General features: G+C 38.6%; 1 protein-coding gene across 1 annotated transcript in view; it reads left to right on the top strand.

The window, feature by feature from the left end:
• The window catches only part of Npas3 (neuronal PAS domain protein 3), an 812,688-nt gene that overhangs the window by 522,499 nt on the left and 267,917 nt on the right, over window positions 1–22,272 (top strand). The window contains exon 5 of the mRNA XM_023721834.1: window positions 16,789–16,878. Within this exon, the coding sequence (XP_023577602.1) occupies window positions 16,789–16,878 (90 nt within the window). The remainder of the gene's footprint in view (window positions 1–16,788; window positions 16,879–22,272) is intronic.

Genomic DNA, 22,272 nt, shown 5'->3' with positions numbered 1-22,272 from the left:
CTGACAAGGATAGAACCCTATTTCAGCCATGAGTGTTGCATCTTTTCCTTGCTTGTATCTTTAATATCAAATGTTCCTGATTTACTTTAACTTCTTTTAGTAGATTAATTATCCCACTTCTTTCAGTATATTTTGTCCTTTTGAACAAATAAACAAATTTAGTGGGCATTCTTTCCAAATCAGTACCCCAAGCCAAGTGATAGTCTGCATGAGTATCATTTATTAAAAACCCACTTTATTATGGTACTTTTAGATAAGTGTTAACCCTAATTTCAAAAACTCTATTTAAAATAAATAATGTATAGATGTTATTATTTGTATTTCCTTATGATAAAAATATAGATTAAGGTATAGTATAAAAGAAAACATGAGCCCTGGACTAAGTTAGACCATAACAGAAAATCTGTCTCTTGGAAAGCTGTGAAGCAATACGTTTCCTTTGTTCATTGTGAGAATGTGTTCATTGTGCCTTATCAGACTCAAGAAAGAGCTAGTCCCTTGCATTATAGAGTACCAAGAGTAATACTAGTAACCATCAGGCAGTCTTTACCAGATCAAGCATAATGGAAGATCTTGATAAACTGTGGACACCTTTGCCAAACATTAGACAGGGAAGTTGCTTTATTAGATTATTCCATGATGGTCTAATTGAGTCCAGATCTCATATTTTGTTTTACATTATTCTCTGTTGCCTCTTGAAAAACATGAAGTATTCACTTTTCAAAACTGGACATGGGAATTCCTCAACTCTATCCAGATAGGGTCCTTAGCTTTGCTAAAGCGAGTGGGAAGACAAGGTCCTTATCATTTCTTCCTCCCTGTCATTGTCTCAAAGTCTTAGAGAACCTGTGGATGTGAGAGTAAATTTCTGACAGAGGCATGTCTCCCATGGTTAAAGCAACTAAAGAGAGGAGCTGAGAGAGCCAGATCTATGAGCCATGAGGCCCAGCCTCTGGCAGATGATTTCCCCTTACTGAACATTGTTCAAGAACTGAAGCCATTTTCCCTCTGGTAAAAGCTACCAAATGTGCTTCCTGCAGTAATTACATCAGCTTGATGTAGCTCTTCTTCCTTTACCAGTTGTTTTCCTCCTCAGTTTGCATAAGACTAACTGAAAATGCCCTCTCCCTTACCTCTTTTTATTTATTTGGTATAGGGTCTTGCTATGCAATTCAGACCTATAGTGATCTTCCTGTTCCAGCCTCCCCAGCATTGGGATTACAGGTATGAGCCACCACGTCCAGTTTCAGGGCTGGCAAGGCATGCAGTAGTAGGGATCAAACTCAGGTCCTTGTGTTTTCCAGGAAGGCATTTAAACTGCCAAGCTATCGCCCCAGCCCTCCCTTATCTCTTAAGCAAGCCAGGAATCTTTCCCTAAGGTTAAAAACCTTTGCCCCTTTTCTAGTGCCTCACCTAGGACTGAGGTGGGAGCTACCTCATTTTCTTTATGAAAATCCTGGCAAGATCCTTGGAAAATATAAGTTGTCTTTTTTGAAATTTTTAAAAATTTATTTATTTATTTATTTATTTATTTATTTGGTACAGGGTCTCACTATGCAGCTTGGACTCATAGTGATCCTCTTGTCTCAGCCTCACCAGCACTGGGATTACAGGCATATGCAACCATGCCTGGCCAGCTCAGTGCACTAGGGGTTCCAGGGCTAAAACAGCATGTAGTACTGGGAATTGAACCTGGGTCCTTGTACTTGCCAGGAAGGTACTTAGACCACCAAGCTATCTCCCCAGCCCCATCAGTTATCTTTAAACCTCTTTTTGTACAGTACTTGGAATTTTTGTACAGTACTTGGAATCCAGAGCCACTGAACTGCTGAATTACATCCCCAGCTCATTTTATTTTTTCTTTTGAGTCAGTGCTTTGCTAAGTTTCCCAAGATGCCCTTGAACTTGCCATTCTTATGAGTTAGCCTCTTAATGCCTATAAACTGGGATTATGGACATTGGTCACCATGGTTGGATCCAGCCCTAATTTATTTCCCAAAAACTTGTTTGATAACTTCCTATATCCCCTATTCTCTGATTTGTGTCCTAGTATGTGAAAAACTTAAGCATTATTGAAAATTGTAACTGTGATAATATAGTTCCATGTGTTGAGGGAACCTACAGTATAAGGAAAAATTGTCTCTTGGAAAGCTGTAAAAGAATGAGTTTCCTTTGCTCATTGTCTGTTATAATGTGTTATTGTGCCTTAACAAACTCATGGGAAAGAGCTAGACCCATTGCTTTATACAGTACTGAGAAAAATACCAGTACCATTAAGCTATCTTTACTAGCTCAAGCAGAATTAAACATCTTGGTAAACTATGAAGACCTTAGACAATGCATAATACATTAGAATACCTAATGAATCATGTCTGCTGTTGAATACAAAGCAAAATGATCTTGGTCAACATTTATGATAGGTGTCTTCATGGCAAGAAAGAACTGGGAAAAGGATGAAAAATCTGTTAGGAGTAACAAAAGTCTTAAGCAAATGTTCTTACCTATGTAGAGAAAAGAAGGAGCGTACAGAAAAATGATAAAGGCTTAAGGTTGTGTTTTTAAAACTTTTAATATATTTTTGTTTGCTTTAGAATAAAAGTCTTCCAATAAGGCTCAGAGGACAGTTTAAGTCTTGAGGGGTTCAGTCCTTTAGGGGAAGTCAGTCTCCAGCTTGTGGAAGCATTTAAGTAGAAATTAAAGTAGGTCATCCTATTACTAAGGAGAAACCCCCCAAGCAAGACAATAAAACAAATCTCACTTGTTGGAAAAGGTCAAAGCTAGAATGAACAAATCTCATTGGAGCCAAAAAGAATCTCTCCCAAGTATTCAACCACACAAAATGTACACTCATCTGTACAGACTCAGAGCCACGCCTGGTCTTTACAATTTGTCAGTATTCATTAAATTCCCATGAGCCAGATATATAAATGTATTCAGAGTTGATTTGCAACTCCAGGGTTCACCTCTAAGCACATTCAGAGCAGAATGTCCAGGAACATTGGCTGTGAAGTGTGGCCCACACATACTATTTACCATAACAACCTTCCTACCCTCAGCACCTCTTTTGCTGAATGATGAAACAGAAATAAAGTAATTATATAGGCTAAAGTGAGAATGTAGAAGTAGCGTAGAAGCTGTTGATTCCTAACCTGTGTCCTGTGATTTCCAAGGTGATAGCACCTGACATTGCACTTCTTGGTGTTTCAGTGTGCTGTCCATCATGGGAGAGGTTAATGTGTACCTAGACTCTAGTTTCCGTCTAGAGGATAGTTACAATGGGGATTCATTCTTCTTATATTATTGAGACATCTTTTAAAATGTTAAGCCTACAGGCTTACGAGAAAGGTTTCATGTGGCAAGTATGGGTGAAATAGTTCCTAATTGTGAAGTGCAATCATTTTATAGTCTTGAGATTCTATGCAGTTAGAACAAATTTTATTCTAACAAAGAAAGTATGACTTCATGTGCCCAGCTGTTAAACTAGGAAGGGTGCTAAGTGAAAAATCAGACTTGGAACTTAATCAATATGCTTTACCCTTTCATACCTATGTTGTTGGCAACTTGGATGCCTTTGAGATAGAAGGTTGGAGAAAACTAGGTGACCTTTGTGGCCTAAGGTATTTTTTAAGCTTCTTTTTAAAAATAATTTTATTGGGAAACAAATAGCAATGAGACAGTTTCAAAACTAATTAGTAGGACAGTTTCAATAATTAATACATTGCATATTTTTGTCTTCTTAGTGGTTATTCATAGTACAAGATGTAGACATGATATCCTGTCCATAAGCACTATTAGTACAAATCTTTCTATTCATTGAATTAAGATAAAGTAGCTGTTTATCCTAACTATTTTGAATATACAGATACAAAATGGTCCTTCATTTGTACCCCTTTTTTTCTTTAGTTTTGTCAGAGATGGGTATCCCATTGCCATTTAAATATTGTAGGTATGTGAATTCAGCAAAATAATCCAATATAGTCCAGTAGTCCATAATAGTAATGGGTTAGCCATAGGACTGCTAATGTCAGAAGTTGTTGACTTGAGCCTTTTACAGTTCAGTCTATTAATACGGCTTTACTTTTTATACTTCGTTTTTATACTTTTCTGATGGATGGTTAAGACCAAGATAAAGCAAGACCTATATAACAAGAAATGCAACTTTCGTATCTGAAAAGGTCAGTCAAATCCCTCAGGATTTAGCCTGAAACCTTGTACCACAGTTTGTAGATCCTTTGTCAGTGTCAGCCATGTGGATGAGTCACAGCCATTGCTTGACCAATTTGCTCTCTGTGAAAGCCTGAGAGAATGTTTTCTCTCCATGTGACTCTCCTTAGGCACACTCTACATCGTTGATCACTTTCCTCTGTGGCCCCATAATCTCCTTGATCAGAAAATTTGGGTGTGGCTAAAGGTATTATTGGTCAGTATAGTTGAGACCAATGGTAGACTTTAATGTCCGATTTATAGGATTTTAATGTCTGAGAGTCATTGAGAGGTAGACTGACATTCATCAAACTCATTGAATGGTGGAATATATCCTTTCTCAAACTATTTTGTTTTAACTTATCTTTACTTGCTTAAGACAAAAAAGTATAAATGAATCATTGTGTATATTAGAATGACTGTGACTATTGACTTAAGGATTCCTGTGAGTTATCAATAGGACCAATTAAAAATTTCTTTTGGAATGACAGAATTAGTATATTTAAATAGATCATGCATACCCAGATTATTGTTACAGCAAATATGTTTATAGTGTTTTGACTATTAAACAAGTGCAGTAAACCATAAGGCCCTGGGTGCTGAAAACACTTTAGTACTCAAGAATATTAGGTGACAAGAGCTCTATAGCAAAAGTAGATATGTGATGTTCTGTGGCAACCTGTGCCAAATAAAAAAACAACAAAATACACAGTGAGTTAGACCTGTCTAGAAGGTTATCACCCTGCACTACTTACAGAAAAGTGGACTAACAAGGTCTGCCATTGATTAGCAAGTGTTCGCATGTCAGTCACCAGTCTCTGAATTCACTGAAAGCAGGCAGGGGGATCACTGTGCGTGAAGGTGGCACAGCACTCGGATCACAAAAGGAACACAATGTCTGAGCAAAATTCTGCAAACATCCATCTCCCTGAGAAATTTACATGAGATTATTAGAGCTAAGAAATAATCCACCCTTTAGAATATTTTATCTATAACTAAGTCTCTAGGAATCTCAACATTTGTAGGACAAATCTGTTTGTGAAAAACTTGACCATTTAGTGATGATTCATGCATTGAATATAATTTGTCTTTTGACATCTGGGATCCATTACATTAGAAAGTATCTGCTTCAAGACAATATCAAAATACAAAATTTTGAATATTTTAAAGCAATCTGAGCACCTGGTTTAAAGGAAAAATTAGAATTAATAATTTTTTGACATATGAGCTTAAAGCAGAGAAGTATTTTGTCCTGTGTGCTTCCTGCCATGGCGTGTGAATCAGAAAGGTGTGGTGATGGCGACGCCAGATCATTCTCACGGCTCACACACATCCTTGCTCTTCCTCAAGTCACAGTAACATATCAGATTTTATATTCAAGGGGGTCATTTCAGACGTTATCTTTGCATTTCAGCTACTTTTACACTTACGTTATCTATAGATAACCTCAGTTTTGTCAGAGATGGGTATCCCACTGCAATTTAAATATTGTAATATGATTCCTATTTTTAAAAATCACTGCTAGAGGAAAACATAGGGTGAAAACTTCCACACACTGAAATGGGCGAGAACGTTTTTTGTACAAGATCCCAAATGCATAGGAAGTAAGAGAAAGAATAAACAAATGAGATTATCGAGAACTAAAAATCTTCTGCATAACAAAAGAATCAACAGAATGAAGACATATCCTACATATTGGGGAAAATACTTAGCAACTGAACATCTGACAAATGATTAATGTCCAGAATATATATATGAAACTAAAAATTTTCAATAGCAGTAAAAATAAATAAATCGATTAAAATGGGCATAGCCCTCAAAAGACACTGCATAAGAAATATACAAATGGCCAGCAGGTATGTGAAAAATGCTCAACATCACTTATCATGGAGGAAATACAAACCACAACCAAAATGATATAATACCTTCTTCAGGTAAGAGTAGCTATTATCAAAAAGACAAAAGAAAATAGTTGGTGACAAGGCTGTGGAGAAAAGAGCATTTTCACACTGCTAATTACTATAAATTAGTATAATAATTATGGAATATAGTATAAATTTTCCTCAAAAAATTAAAAATATAACTGTCATATGATATAGCAAGCCCATTATTAGTTATGTATATTATAGTCTAAAGAAATGAAATCACTATATTAAAGAGACATCTGTACTTCTGTGTTTATTGCAGCACTGTTCACCACAGCCATGACCTAGAAATAGCCTAAATGCCGAGAAACTGATGAATAGTCTAAAGAGATGTGGTACACGTAGTATAATGGAATACTGTTCAGGCATAAAAATGGATTAAATCCTGTCATCTGCAGCCACATGATGATAGTATATATCAGCATGTTAAGTGAAATAAGCTGGACACCAAAAGACAAGTACCATACGATCTTATTCATGTAGAGTCTAAAAAAGCTGACCTCATAGAAGTTAAGAGGTAAATGGTGGTTACAAAAACTTGGCAAAACAACAGTAGGGAGAGAGGGAAACAGCTGATCAGCAGGCACTAAGTTATAATAGGTTTAAGAAGTTCTGGAATACCATTGCCCAGAGGTGACTATAAATATCAGTGATGTACTATATATTTCAAAAAGCTAGGAGAAGGTATTTTGAGTGTTATATAATAAATGATAAATATTCGAGACCAAATGCTTATTTTGGTGCAAATATTATATAACCCATACATGTATTGAAACATCACATGGTACCTTATGAGTGTGTACAACTTTTAGGGATTTTGGGGGGCTTGGGGTTTTTTTGGGGGGGTGCAGAACCAGGGATTGAACTCAGGCCCTTGTGCTTGCCAGGGAAGCACTTATTCCACTGAGCCATCTCCCCAGCCCCGAGATTTTGTGTAAGTTAAAATATTTCAGTTTTAAGATTCCGTGGAGATTTTGGTCAAAGCACCTTGTACTTCTGGCAATCTACAAAATAAAATACCTAGCCTGTGTTCCATGATTACATTGAATTTTCTTCTGGTCAGGACAGCCATTGAAATAAAATTAGAAAGAGAAAGGGCACTATTCTCATTTTTCATATTTAAAAAAAAAAAAGAATTTGTTCTGGTAAATTAGTGAAAAGCACTAGAATTTAATTCTCTTCTTTACTGATCCCTTCATGCCACCCCCTAGGCTGGCTCAGTCCTTTCATGTCCCTCCTGAATGGAGCCACAGAAGAAGCCAGGATGGTTACAGCCAAGCACCAGTATTTTTCATTGTGTAAAGTTTGACTGGCATTTAAGGTACACCTAGCAGATTTGGCCCCAGCAGATTTCCCATGCTGACTTGCTGTGCTTTAACTGACACCTTTTAGAGTTTCTCTGATAGACATCTACCGTGACATCTGTTGTTATGCTTTGAACACATGCAAGTATGTGAGCAAATAGCAAAACTCCAAAGCTCTTGCGCCTCCCTTGTGGTAGGCCGTTAAACACGTGGGATAGAAGCAGCATCTTCTGCTTAGAGCCTAACTAGGCAGAGAGCTCTGAAGACAAGCAACATATGCTTGTGCTTCTCACCTAGACTCAGCCACCAATTGTGAAATGCAAGCAGAAGGTCAGTCAAGCAGCCAAGGTCCAGGGCAAGCAGTAAACCAAGTTGTTTATCCTGAGCTCATTCAGGACCAGGTCTCAATTCCATCAGAATAATTGATTTTCCCATAAATGTGTATCTCGGCTTCATGTGGAGCTAAATTCTGGAGTTAAGGCACTGTAGCAACATAGCCTCTAAACATTCGGAATGCACAGAAAACCAATTTGAGCATTTCAATATTATGAAATGTAGGGCCCAGAAGAGATGCAATTACTCAAGAAAGATCTCAGAAACAATTCTGAGCATTGTCGATTTCAGGAACCAAACGTTACTTTCTATTATTGTTTCATCAGATTTATAGCTTTATGTGGGTCTACTAAATATTAATTATTAATTAGGTGAATGATATATAAAATAAAGAACAGAGAGCACACTTACAATGATTTCTTGAAATTAACATAGAAGTGTTTCCTGGTCCAAGCATTATCTCCAACCAGAATTTCTAAACTACATTTGTAACAATCAAATTCCTTTCAGTACAAATGTTTTTTATGCCTTTTCCCCAGAGATACAAATAAAATGTTCCTAGAAATGAAACTCACATGAATGTACTGGATTAATATCTGAGGTCTCTAAATGGTCTTTTAATATGCTAAATTCATTGCAGGGTTTGTAATCATTGTTACTACCCCTGACACAAGCCTCTTACCTCAAGGAATACATGTACAAAGCATTTATTATTTTCTCTTAAAAGCCTATTTTTTAAAGTTACCCACTGCCTAGTAAATAGATTCATATCACAATAAGCTAAAACAGAAACATCAAAATGGATTTGCCTAACAACACTGAGGATGAAACTCTAGGTAAACATGGCTGCATGATAAATATTTGTGAAGTCTCTTTCATTTTCACCTTGACTTCCATATAAAAAGGGATATGTGTTACTGGGCATGGGGGGCATATCTATAAGTCTGAATGAAAAACTTTGTAATAGGATATATGGCTAATGTTCTGGCCAACCTGTGTGTTGTGTGACATCAATAACAGCTTCCTGTTGGGAGGTGTGGTTCTCCAAAAGATCCTTTAGTAGCTAGGAGGTCTCCTGTCCATGTCTGGCACGAGCATCTTCTAAGATATCAGAGTTCTTCAAGGTTTGGTGGTCTTTTGGTGCACATTTACAAAATCCAATGATTCATGACTTTTCCAAGTAAAAGTCAGCTTGGTAGAGCTATGAAGCTGGGTAATCGCAGACTGACCCCTCCCCCCCACACACACACATACACACACACACACACACACGCACACACACACACACTGTATATTCAGGTTACTTTATTAATACCTTTAAAGCTGGAAAACACCTTTGCCTTGAGGCCCTTTGTTATATTTTATTAATATTCAACTTCACTCATTTCCTTGGGATAGATCCTACAGATGAATTTTAAGAGCACAACGTGTAAGTGGCAACCTTGTATCCCTTCTCTTTGTGACACCCAGGGTGTATGGTTGGTGCATAGAAGTACTCAATAGTTGTTTTCAGAAGCAATCCACACATGTTCCCTAAACAAGAGGAGCATGAATATTATTTATGTGGAAAAAGATGCTGGAAGAAGCACAAATTCAATGTTGCTGTATCAGTGTGTGATACATCTGAAATTCCCAGCAGGAAGGGGGTAAAGAATTAAAACAATTGTTCTTTCAGTATCTGCCAGATATTGGTTTTGTGAGACCAGGTAATGGTTAACTTCTCTGAACCATTCATCAGTAAAGTAAGATTAAGTAATATCTATGTCACCTGTGACCTATATGGTTGCCTAACAAATGTTATTTTCCTACCCTCTACCCTCATAGGTGTTGAGGAACTAAGCATTGTTCATTGCATCCTATAATAGTATATAATAAACATAATGTACATTATGCAATGTATACAAGTATATTTCATATGTAATATGTTATACAATATGTAATTACATTATATAATTATATATATACACACATATGTATTATAGTCCTCATTTTCTGGTAATGTACAAAATTGCAAATACCAGTTGTGACTTTTTTCTTTTGTCTTACTTTGCTTAATGCCAACTTGAAAGACACCTGGCACCCTACATGTGACAAAGCACCATGTGTCTTGCTAAGGGAAAACAGTGAAATTTTTGAGCATTTCAGGACCAGAGCAATGGATTGTTTATATTACTTGTACAAAGAAGGAAATTCCTCCTTTAATGTGAAAGTGAACTCTAAATTCAGAGGGGAAGATATGCCATGAGGAATTAGTCCTTGGGTTTGGAAGGACCTAACTTGGTTAATTAATCTGCCACGTGTGTACAAAAGAGATGTATTTAACATTTCAGTGAATATCTGTGCCATTAAATAACTAGTGGGAATCCTTTCCTTGAGGCAATAGGGGTGGAGAGCCACACATGGTCACTTATTCCCCAAGCAGAGTCCTCCATCCCCAAGGACAAGCCATAGATAATGTGGGGTCTGTAAGCCACCTCTGGTGGCTGAGAAGCACATACAATTCCTCTGGTTGCTGTACACTGTCTTTGTAGGAGAACCTGTTGTCCATTTTTCTGGATGTTCAAATCAAGAAATCTGCATCCCTCAAGGCTGCGTATAAGATTTGAACCAGCATCCCAGAGAAAAAAGGTCAGCACTTTGATACACAGCTCCCACAAAATGGAATTTTAATAACAAAACTTGATCTTCCTGGCTCAGAAAGCCAGTGTCTTTGTTCTTTTTATATTTAACATTTCACCAGGTCACTCTCTCTTTATTCTGGTACCTTCCCTCTAAGAACTGAAGAGGCCATCTGTGTCCCTCTGAACTGTTTTCTCACCTAAGATATTTAGCTGTACATTTTTTAGGAAATTCTTAGGAAAAATATTTTGTTTGAGGTGTCTCTGTTTTCTCTGGAATATTTTAAATGCTAAAACATTCTCAAATTTGACCCAACTAGTCCACTTTGGGGCTGTGACATGGCTTTGCGTACCTGGTACTTTAAACCTGGGCTATCCTGAGTGTTATTGATTCATTGGAGAGACAAGGAAAGGAAGAGAAAGCTCAGGGAGACACTTAGAGGTTATGGAAAAGCCCCAATCTTTGATGTATGCTTTCACACACTTGGAAAAAAATATGCTGTCTAAGATTCCTGGTTCTGAAAATAAGGCTTCTGTTTCAGCACAGTGCTATATTGTTAAAAGTCTGATTATAAAAATCAAACTTGGGAGGCTTTTTTCCCCTAGACCTAAGGGCACTCTGGGGTCTAGTTCAAGTTATGCAAAGTTCTGAAGGTGCTGTGAGCCCTCCTGTGTGCCTGAGCCGTGCAGCCTCCACTCCGGAGCACAAGCAGAGGGCGGTGTGGCATTTTAATGTGCTTTATGAAAGTGTGATTTCATCCAAAGGCCAGAAAACTTAAGAAATTGCTTTCCTTCTAACTCCCATAATTGATGCCAAAATAGTAGACAGATGGACCTTGGAGGCTGATCCTCACACAGCAGGCCAAGAGTTCATGTGGTTGAAGAGCAGACCAGCTTATTCCTGATGCAACCCATTGCTCAGCTCCCTGGAGCAGTTTTCCCTTAGAGGTTTTCCTCAGTAACAGCAAAGGCATTTTAGCATTCATAAAATACTTATATCTAATGTCTGATAAGCATAGTGCCTAAATTCAGGCTCTGCTCTTGTCCTAGTAGAATTATGTCATAACAGCAAAGAACTCTAGCTTCAGAGGGGAGGCTGTCAGAGACTCACTCTACCACACATAGGTATTTTGTCTGCAGCCTCAACCTGAGTTAGAAGAACATCACAGATGCAAGGCACATTGGACAAGGAGCACATGCGAGCATTTAAATCATGTATATCTTACTTTTTTACTGATGTAATTGTGAAATATGTTCTTTTTGCATTCATAATTAGGGGGTGGAACAGATGGTGAAGGCTTAGTTTAAAATAATCTGTCATTAAAATAACCTAGCCTACTGGTAATTCTCTCTAGCTGGAGTTAGGTCGGAGGAAAAGAGTTTAGGGTGATTTTTTTCCCCCTTCTTCACTAGAATGTAGAACTAATCACTAATTCCAGAGTGGTTACATGCACAAGCATTGTCCCTAGCAGGGCACCATAGAAAAATCTCACTCTAAGAAATTTGGCTGCAAGAGAATATGCGTTAAAAAGGAATGCAGAGACAAAACTCTTCTGACAAATACAAATCCATTTAGCACAATGCATTAAACATTAGTATACCTTCAATCATGAAGCTTTAGTTAGTTTCATAGTCTGCAAGGAAATAATCTCATTGTTTGACAAATACTGTTAGAAGCATTCATTCAGCTTCCGTGGTTAAGAAACTGGGCTATACTCTTTCTATGTTACACTGATGTCAGGGGATATAAATTATAATTACAGGCATTATTATTCAGAGATGCTGTAGCTCTGACTTCTGTATCCAAGCCTCCTTCCTTGCATGTATACATCATAGACTTACTGAGATGTAACAAAGGAAATCTCCTATCAGCCTTGTCTGGATGGCTATGAACTGTTTTCAGTAATAAGAAAATTGTCTTGATAAATCAGATACTTGTATATCTTTAAAACGTGTGTTTTACAGTTTTTTCTAAGATTTTTTTCTCCATCTGCTTTGAGGGAAGCAGATAGATTTCAGCATGGCTTTATAATAAATATTCTTGAGGCGGGACTAGCATTAACATTTGTGTTGGTTCTTTTTCATCTTAATCCAACCTTAGTTAATAATCAGAAAATTCTACATAGTGGGTAAGAAGATGTAATTAACCTTTTGACCCCAGAATCTTAATTGGTGCCTGTTGAAAACAGTGGGCAGTTAAAAAAAAATTAAAAAGTAGCCTGCAGTGATTTAGTAGTGCAGTATATAACAGCTTTCTCAATTCAAAATTTAAAAAAAAAAAACTTCCACAGAACTTTCAGATTAATAAGATTTGGTTTCTAAGACTGCTGATTGAATATTTCCTTTCTCCTCCTACCTCTTTAAATTTCAATGCCCACATGAAACCAATATTGATGCTACTCCTCAAACTTTTTTTTCTTTTTTATATTTAGGACAGGGTGTACAGGGTCTCACTGCATGGAGCAGACTCATAGTGATCCTCCTGTTTACAGCCTCACAAGTGCTGGGATTATAGGCACGTGCCACCATACCCAGTCACAGTCGGCCATCTCAGTGCACCCCGGGGGCGGAGCCAGAAGGGCAGGCCTGGGCATCGAATTCTTGGCCCCTGTGTCTGTGTAAGCAGGTGCTTTAATCCGCTGAGCTATTTGACCGGCCCTGTAGCCTCAAACTTTTCTAAGAAGCAGAATACGACTAATTGTACACAGGGATAGCCTGGGACCAGATGCTGATGGCTCTGTGAAGAGGGACTTTCCCTATTAGTTTTAGGCCCAATGTCACCTCCCATTTCTTATTCAAAAAGTAATAAAACCTGAGTTCTGGATGTATATCTCAGACTATAGATATAATTGACCAAAATAATAAGCATAAAAGTGAAAAATAACTAAGTTTTTTTTAACTTCTGCAATCACTAACAAGTAATGTGACTAGCTGTTTTCTCCCTACCAAACTGGCTGTTATTTTTAATTGAATTGACTGGCTGTTTTCGTGTCATGTAGACATAGACTCATTTTAATCTCACTAGGAAATTGGAACATGTGTGAAAGCCTCTCATTTTGCCAGACACAACCGGCCAGTCCTTAGATGGCCACTGCTTAATAGCATCAGATGTTTAGCCTCCAGACATGCCTTCCTCCATGGATGGCACCCAAATCGCCTCTAATATTTTAATATGTACATGAGGTCTTAACCTCCTGTTAAAGTCTGTGTTAGAAGTCACAATCCCAGTTAGTGGGAAAGTAAAGGATATGTGCAGATGGCAGTGCCATAACAACTCAGGGAGAGTGCTAAGTGTTTGGGAAGGCTGTAAAAGCATCCTCCCTCTCTAACCCTGAGATTCCAAAACTCAGGTGAAACCCCAAAGGATATTGGAGACCTCTGGTGTCTAAATATGAAAATAATCTAATAATGTCTTCAGCAGTACTCTCGGAAAACAATTTCCATCCTCTTAATTGTTATGGTGTATGTGTTATGAAGGAAGAGAGCACTGTGGTTAGACAGAAGTGGGTTAAATAAGTCTTAAGTGAACAGTTAGGTTACTTGCAACACAAAGGCATGTCCCTACCATTGAGAAATTCAGTCTCACTGATAGTTGAATAAACCAACCAGCATCATACAAGATTGTAAGTGCTTTAATATCATGTAAGTGCTGAAAACTAAATTCTGCCTTGCCTCAAGCTAGCTGTTCAATTTTCCCCAACCATGTAGCCACTCTGTGCCTCAGTTTCCTCACTGGGATAATAAGGATTTAGTCTGCCAGAGATTATTTATATGCCAGCTCCTTTCTTCTGCTCCCAAGGAGCCTTCTGTTACTCCCCAGAGATCTCTTGGGATCTCTGTTGGCCATCAGTCCCTGGACAGGAGCAGGATGGGAAGGTGTGAGAAGATGGCTGAGTCAGTTCTCTGTGACCGTCCATGCCATGGCACTCAGATTAAATGAAAAACCTAACATGGCCCTTGTCTCCAAGGGGAAGGTCTTTATCATCAAGCGTCATCCTCCAGAGGCAAATTGTTTAAGTTAATGATGGGTGGAAGTGAGATCCTTCCCACACTTGTAGGAAGGAACCCTCTTTCCCTATGCTTTGGTCCCTACTACAGTGAAACCAGTGCAAAGGAGAGAAGAGTGAGATAGGCACTCTCTGCTGTTGCAGGTTCTAACTTCAGCAGCTTTGTCAAAGAAAGCCACTTCTCTGAGACAGTGTCTGTGCCCCTCAGAGGTTCTAGGGGAAATACAGAGAACAAAGGTGACTAGGTGGCCCCTGGTAGAAAGGACTTAGAAATTCTCTTGCCATCCCATTTCCCTGCTGCCACTAATTGTTAAGCAAATCATTCCACAATATGTGATGCTGTTTGAAAAGCTATAAGATGCTTCTAATTAGTTATTTTAACTTCATAAGGGCTCTGAGTATCTATCTTTTCATTCGTTCACACATATCAGTTAGAGAATGTTTATTTTTAGTGGAAGCAGAATAGTTATTGAATCTGACTTTCAAGATTAAAATCCAAATTCCAAACCAAGAATTAGCTTTCCTAACTTGACTGTCTCGATTTATTTGCACTGTATGTAAACGTAGATAATATAATTACTCCATATGATTCTTGAGAAAATCTAAAAAAGATAATACATGCAAATTTCTTAGGACATCCTGCTTAATAAATGTAACTTGTTATTATCTTCACCAAAAATTTGCCATTTGTATAATTTGTTCTTTTGTGACACAATATAATATGCCTTTGAATTGTTGTCAAAATGCAGTATATTGTAGAATGTGGTTGGGTGCCACCCAGAGTCTCTGACCATTGTGGGGCAGTGAAGAGGGGTTGGGAAAAATGAAAATTATATTTTTGTATATATATATATATATATATTCATATATATGTGTATATAATTCATTATCTTAATCTGGTATGTGTTAGTATACCAGAATGACCAAGACTGGGTAGTTGGTAAAGAACAAAAATTTATTTCTTATTCTTCTGGAGGGTGAAAAGTCCTAGGTCATGGTGCTTATGTCTAGCCAGGCAGGGCCTTCTTGCTGACAGAAGGCAGTGGGCACTAAGAGGGTGAAGGGGACAAGCTCATCCCTTCCCCAGGAACTCACTATTAGAACAGCTAACCTGCTCTGGTGGAAAGAGTTAATCCACTCACGAAGGCAGAGCCCTCTGGCCTCAGTCACCTCTTCAATCCCCCTCCTCTCAACACTGTTGCAGTAGAGATTAAGTTTTCACCACAGGGACTTTGGGGAACACATTCAAGGCATAGCATTTGAACACACACACTTATTTTAAAACAACTTCAGCAGTTAAGGAGAATGAAGTTATTTCTGGGTTTTGAAAGAGTACTTATTATCAGAACTTTACACATTTCTTCCACTTTTCTGTACTTAAAGATGCATGTCACTAATTTATTTAAATTTCCCACATATTTTGTTCGCTACACAGATTTCCTGCATTTGCAAATTCTTGGCTTTTGTTAACATCACTAATCTTTAAAATCTCTTTTCCTGGGCAAGCAGCACTTGTACAATCTACCTCGTTAAAAATAAATAAAACAAGACAAAAGACACGAGGACAATGAGAATATGAAATGCACTTGGACTGCAAAAATTTGGAACAAATGTATTCCCAACCCGAGTGCTGTGTTGTAGTTAGAGGCCATGATGATTTATGCAATTTATTGGATTGGAAATGTGACCCTCCCTTTGGGAAGGTGCACTGTGGTCTCAGCTGTTATAGAGGTTATGTAGCATCCTTTTATTCTTTCATTCTTCTTTTGTTTTCAGGAGTTGTAATAGAAGCTAGATCTATCAGGTAAAAGTTTAGAGTTCTGCAAAACAAGATTGCAGTTTCTAAGGCTTCAGCCCATTAATATTTACCTGTAATATACTAAGTTTTCCTATTTGTTTTAGCACAATAGGCACTAGCAATGGGGAGGATGTAACCCCTTATTAATTAGTAAACTATTGATGTCTGTAGTGGTTGTAGTAGTAATTTTACTTGATCTTCCTATAGGAACCTATTTTTTCTTTTATTTCATTACAATTTCCATTCGTGTTCAGCTATTTAATAGAGAACCTTGCTGATTTAATCTCAGTAACCACTGAATCCCAAAAAATAAAGACAACATCTCATAAAATCAGCATGACCTTATTTTGTACGTGAATATAATGTATCTTGATCAAAATGACACAGACATAAAGAAGTCCCTGAAATAAAGAAAAGTTTGTTTTTCTTCATTCAGGCCTTTAATTTGTTCATGTATAATGCAATGCTGAAAGATCTGAAGACTTTTGTTACCAATGAAGAAATATGGTCTTAAAGTCAATGTGTTGCTTTGTATCAGTTTTCTTATTAATATATATTATATATTTATTAACCTATTCATATGCTTTTTTTTCCCTGCAGTCCCTGGATGGCTTTGTATTTGCACTAAACCAAGAAGGAAAATTTTTGTACATTTCTGAAACAGTCTCCATCTACCTAGGCCTCTCACAAGTAAGTTGAACAATTTAGATTCTTGGTGTCAACCGTGACGGTTCAGTCAGCCTCGTGTTGTTCCTTCTTCAAGGGATTCTCTGCTTAGCATGAATTATCAAACTTATTATGTAATGGATTCTCCCAAACTCTTCTCTCTGTCACTGAGAAATCGGTAGCATTTAATGTTCAGAATAAACTTGTGCTCAAAAACTTTAGTTACCCTCCCCACCCCCCAAGGATCATTATTAATTTATTGGAAACAAATGAAGTTTCTTCCCTCAGTTGTTTTGAACTTTGAAACCTCTGTGCCCTGTAGGAGAGGGACACACTAATAGTGCTTCCCTTGTGTCCTATTACCGGATGTTTATGGAGTACCCTGCATTACCTTGGGAGCTGACACAATGGCAGGAGTCATTTGGAGTCAAGAAATGCTGAAAGAGACCATTAAAATGTGTTGAGGGTGGTTCCAGCAAGGATAGATTTTGCTGCCTTTGCAAATGCTCCCTAATGCTGTAAGATAATTTTGTAAAATAAGACATCCTTTCATGGTTTGCTGTTTAATTCTTCACATGTGTCTGTGAGAGGAGAAAAGAAGATGGAGTCTGATGGGGTAAGGGACAAATCCTGACTGATCTTGATATTCCCCTGGAAAACTGAAATTTGAGTCCCACTGGATTCTAAGACACAAGCTGCATCTACAGAATGCCAAAATATCTGGAATAAAGTTTGCCATTCAGCTAATTATCCAGATGTTTCCTCCATGAAAATGCTGAACATCTGGATATTTGTGCCTGCACAGGTGATTGACTAGCTCTGACCCTTTTCATCTGCTGGTTTGGAGAGAGGAAAACACAGCCTGAATGGGAGGGATTTTGTTGTGTGTGATGATCTGCCAAGTGGGATAATCCACTTCTCATTTTTTTGCCCCTCGGAGCTAAAGATAAAGATTCACCTTTCTCCTCTTAAGCAGAACCCATGCCGACCCATTGCTTTGGAAGGCTGTCATAGTCCTAAGGAAGCAGCCAGCAGGCCTGGAATCCTTTGGCTCTTAGTGAGTTTTCTGGGTAATAGCTAAATTAGGAAAGACACTGGGAAATAATAGAGAGATTTGGCACTCGAGAGGGCTGGCGAAGGAGGAGGAATACTGCCAAATTTGATTATTTACTGTTGAGAATCCAAATAAGGGCTGCGATCATTAACGCTTCCTTGAAGCACACACAGTGCAGGGTGGAGAGTAATTCTACTTCATATATACTCTAAGAAACCCAGTGATAGAAACTGAGCCATGGTTCACTGTTAGTATTGTTGTGTCTTGTTGAAATACCTGCTTTTGTATAGCTTTTAAGCCCCAGCTTCATCTTCCTGGGACCAAGTATTGAGAATCTCCAATTCTGAAATGGTGCAGTAGCTTGTTGTTCAGCCTGTGTACCGCTGGAGATGCCACTGCTTGTTGTCCTCCAGTGCCCACATTCATCTGTGTTGTGCAGAGTATCCAGCAAAGTTTAATAAGCCAGTAAAGAAGAAGGATGAATAATTAGTTTAAGCAGGTAAATGCTAATTAGGGAACTCCTGAAAAGCATCCATTATATACTAGCTCCAAACACATTTTACAGCCCTGGTTAGTGGTGTAATCCAAATTCTGTCAAGGCAACTGCATTTTCTGTAATTGAGATGTGTATGTTTGCTTTGCATAACAGATGGCTCTGTGTGCTTAGACTGATAGCTAGGAAAATAATAATTGCATTATTCTGGCCAAAAGAATATTAGCTCTTGGGTTTTGGCCATTTCAGTCAGTCCTCCTGCCAGCACAGCATATGCACGTATATGGATTGGATTTTCAAGGAAATTGATGCATCTGGAATAGTGTGGCCATCTGAAATATCATCTGTTCAAGACAAAATTTGGCTTTAACCCTGTGCTGGTTTCTCCTTAAAAGCAGTTTATTTCTCTGTTTCTCTACCATAACATTAAGTCAATCTTTTCCTAAAATCAGAAACAAATAATTGTGGTTCCTGCAGAGTAAAGTAGCTATGTAGAAATAGTTTAGTAATGGCAACTTGTGTGAATTCAGCCCCCATCTCTCCGTGTGATGGCTTCTCAAGTGTGCACCGGTAGCATCTTAACTCACCCAGGAGTAGGCCTGGCAGTGCGGCGTGGTGCCTTCTTGTGTGGTGGGTGTTTGTGATGTTGTCAGAAGCCGTCTCATGTACAGCACAAGGCTTCATCTAGCAGCATCCCATGACAGAGATGATGAGGGTAAGTCAGAAGAAAGACTTTGCAGATACCAATTTGGTAAAAAGCTAAAGTGTAAAGATAGTTCTGGATCCATATGAAAATAACCTGATAGGTTGCATTTTTAAATTTTATTTATTTGTTTATTTTTGTATTTTAGGGAAGGGTCTACAGGGTGTTTAGGGTCTCCCTACTAGATCGGACTTGTAGTGATCTGCCTGTTTACGGCCTCCCAAGAGCTGGGATTACAGACAGACGTGCATCACCATGCCCAGTCTCAACTGCCATCTCAGTGCACCTTGGGGGTGGGGCCAGCATGGCAGGCCAGGGGATCAAATCCTGCCCCTGGCCTCTACACCTGCTTGCATGTGCTTTAATCTGCTGAGCTATTTGGCCAGCCCAGTTGTATTTTTTTAAATGCCTAAAGCATTGAAAGATCTATGTTGAAATTGGGGAAAGAATTTCCAACCCACTTAAGGTATAAGTCCTAATAAGAAAATTAGGTCCCTGAAGGTGGTATTGTTGTTGTTGTTGTTGTTTGGTTTTGGTATTTTTTTTGGGGGGTGGTACCAAGAATTGAATTCAGAACCTTATGCTTGCCAGGCAGGTGCTATGTCTCCAGCTCAGGTTCCTAACTTCTAACCCTTCCTGAGTTTCTTTGGGACAAAAAGAAAACATACTCTGACTTTTCCAGTTGCTCCTTTGCTCTTTTATCCCTTAAGCCTTAATTAAATGTGAACCAAATGTTCTGCTCGTGTTCTATAACGTTGGCTAAGTGGTTATTCCATCACATTCTAGATAGCGATAAGGAGTCTGTAAAGTATTGCCCCTGTATTTCTTTATAAATAGTTTTTTAAAAATAACAACATGTGACTCTTATCAGCAAAGGTTTACCTAATGAAAATATTGAGGACTATACTAAGCTTGTCAGTTTCTTAGTGAAAGGATGGCTGCATCTGCATTTCTGACTCTCAAGATATTACTTTCTCAGTTTTATTTTCCTTCAGCACATAAATAAATATGGGGGCTTGTAAGATGGCTTATGCTCAGGAAAGATCTAGGTCTCTTTTTGGATCCTGAGCAAACCAAGTAAGGAAACTTGTGGACTCTGGAGTAGAGGCTGGGTGAGAGATGCAGCCATGAGCGTGCAGAGAGCTGGTGTGGGGTGTGTGCTGCCTCTGCCCTCTCCAGGCCTCCTGCTGTGGCCGGGAAGAGGATGGAGAGAGCAGTGGTGGGATCTGAGCTCCCACAGCAGCCCTTGAACTTTGCTGCCTGGGAAGGTGGGTAACTGACACAGGGACACCCAGATTTCACTAAAGAATGAGCATGAGATTGCAGAATTATGCACTTGGTTTTCTGTGTAAATATGGTTGGCAGTTACCATGAGGCCTTTTCTTCAGGAAAGAAACTCTCATAGCAAGCTGATGTTTGCTTTGCATAGAGATTAAAGAACTGCTGATACCTGTTAGTGGCATTCAGAGCTGTTAAAGGCGACACTATTTGTTAGCCATAATGGAATTGGCAAAAGTGAAATTGAAGAAAGAAAACAGAATGGATTCCCTATTGCTGAAAATGTAGTGATGATATGTAGCCAGCTTTTATGAAATCTCTTCCAGAACATAAGGGGCTTAATCACCAGAGAATCCAAAAAAGACACTCCATGATAAATATAAAGCATTCTATTTGATATAGGATGAAAAGCTTAGAGAAATATTTATGTGTCAGCTTTTATCCTCCTCTTTCCACAGAGGATTTGAAACAAACATATGTAATAACATAATGTCAAAATCAAACAAAAGTAAGGAAAAAGATAAATAAAAATAAGTACTCAGTTACCACTGAGTAGGATAACATAACTAGACACTTAGAAAATAGTGTATATGTAGTCTAATAATACTTCAGTTTCAGCTGTGAGTTTCCTGGCAACCAAAGAAAAAACAGAAATGTCATTAACTATCAAAAATAAGGAAATAGGGTCAGCCATATAGCTCAGTGGATTAAAGCACTTGCTTATGCAGAGTGCAGCGCTCGGGGTTCGATTCTCATTGTGCTGTGCTGACTCTGCCTCCATGGCGCGCTGAGACAGCAATTGAGATTGGACGTGGTGGCACTTAGACCACCAAGCTATGCACTTAGACTACAAAACAAAAAAATAAGGAAGTAGTGCTTCTCAAGGAAATCCCAACACTTGGGAGGCTGAAGACAGGAGAAGGACTACAAGTCTGAACTATGTAGTGAGACCCTTTATACCTGGTACCCAATGCAAAAAACAAAACAAAAAAATAAGGAAATAGTGCTTCTCGAGGAAAGGAAAAATTTTGTAGAGCTGAAATCTGAAAATAAATTTCATATAAAATATCTGTAGAGACTAACATGTGGCTTATGACATACGGATTTACTTCTGTCAAAGTCCACATTCATAGCAAGACTACAGTAATGATGCATCTAAGAAGGGCAAACATGTGGCATAGGTCCCATACACTGGCAGAGCCCCCTTTCCTCTCAGTCCCAGTGGTGCTGAAGACCATTTTGAGAATGGCACTCTTTTCTGGCCTTGCAGATAACATTGTGGTGTTGGTGGTGGTGATGGTTTTGGGGGAAGGAGTTTGTTTTGTTAGGATGAACTGTTCAAACTCATAGTGATCCTCCTGTCTCAGCCTCCCCAGTGCTGGGATTACAGGCATGCACTACCACACCTGGTTTCAGGGCCTGCACAGCGTGCCCATGGTTCTGGGGCCAACGCAGCATGTGGTACCAGAGATCGAACCTGGGTCCTTGCACTTGCCAGGCATGCACTTAGACCACCAAGCTATGCACTTAGACTACAAAACAAAAAAATAAGGAAGTAGTGCTTCTCAAGGAAAGGACTACCAAGCTATCTGCCCAGCCCAGCATTGTTATTTTGATAGTTTGCATGATTTCAACTCAGTTTTCCTTCATGTGCACTCAAATCCTGCATTTTCTTCTAAATCCTCATGAGGAATACGATGTTGCAGGTGGCAGAGATGAAGGGCACAGGTCTCAGTTAACTAGGGGATAGCAATGGACTCATGTCTCCTGAAAACATGCTTGGGAAATGAGAGCGAATGATGCTGGCTTACATCTCTGCCAGCAGTGTTTCCCAGTGAGCAGAGTCCTTTGAACAACAAGATGAAATCTAGAGCAAATTGAGAACTTAGC

This window comes from Octodon degus, unplaced genomic scaffold, assembly GCF_000260255.1.
Source record: "Octodon degus isolate 3935 unplaced genomic scaffold, OctDeg1.0 scaffold00086, whole genome shotgun sequence".
NCBI lineage: Eukaryota > Metazoa > Chordata > Mammalia > Rodentia > Octodontidae > Octodon > Octodon degus.
This window is presented reverse-complemented; position numbering and strand designations above follow the sequence as displayed.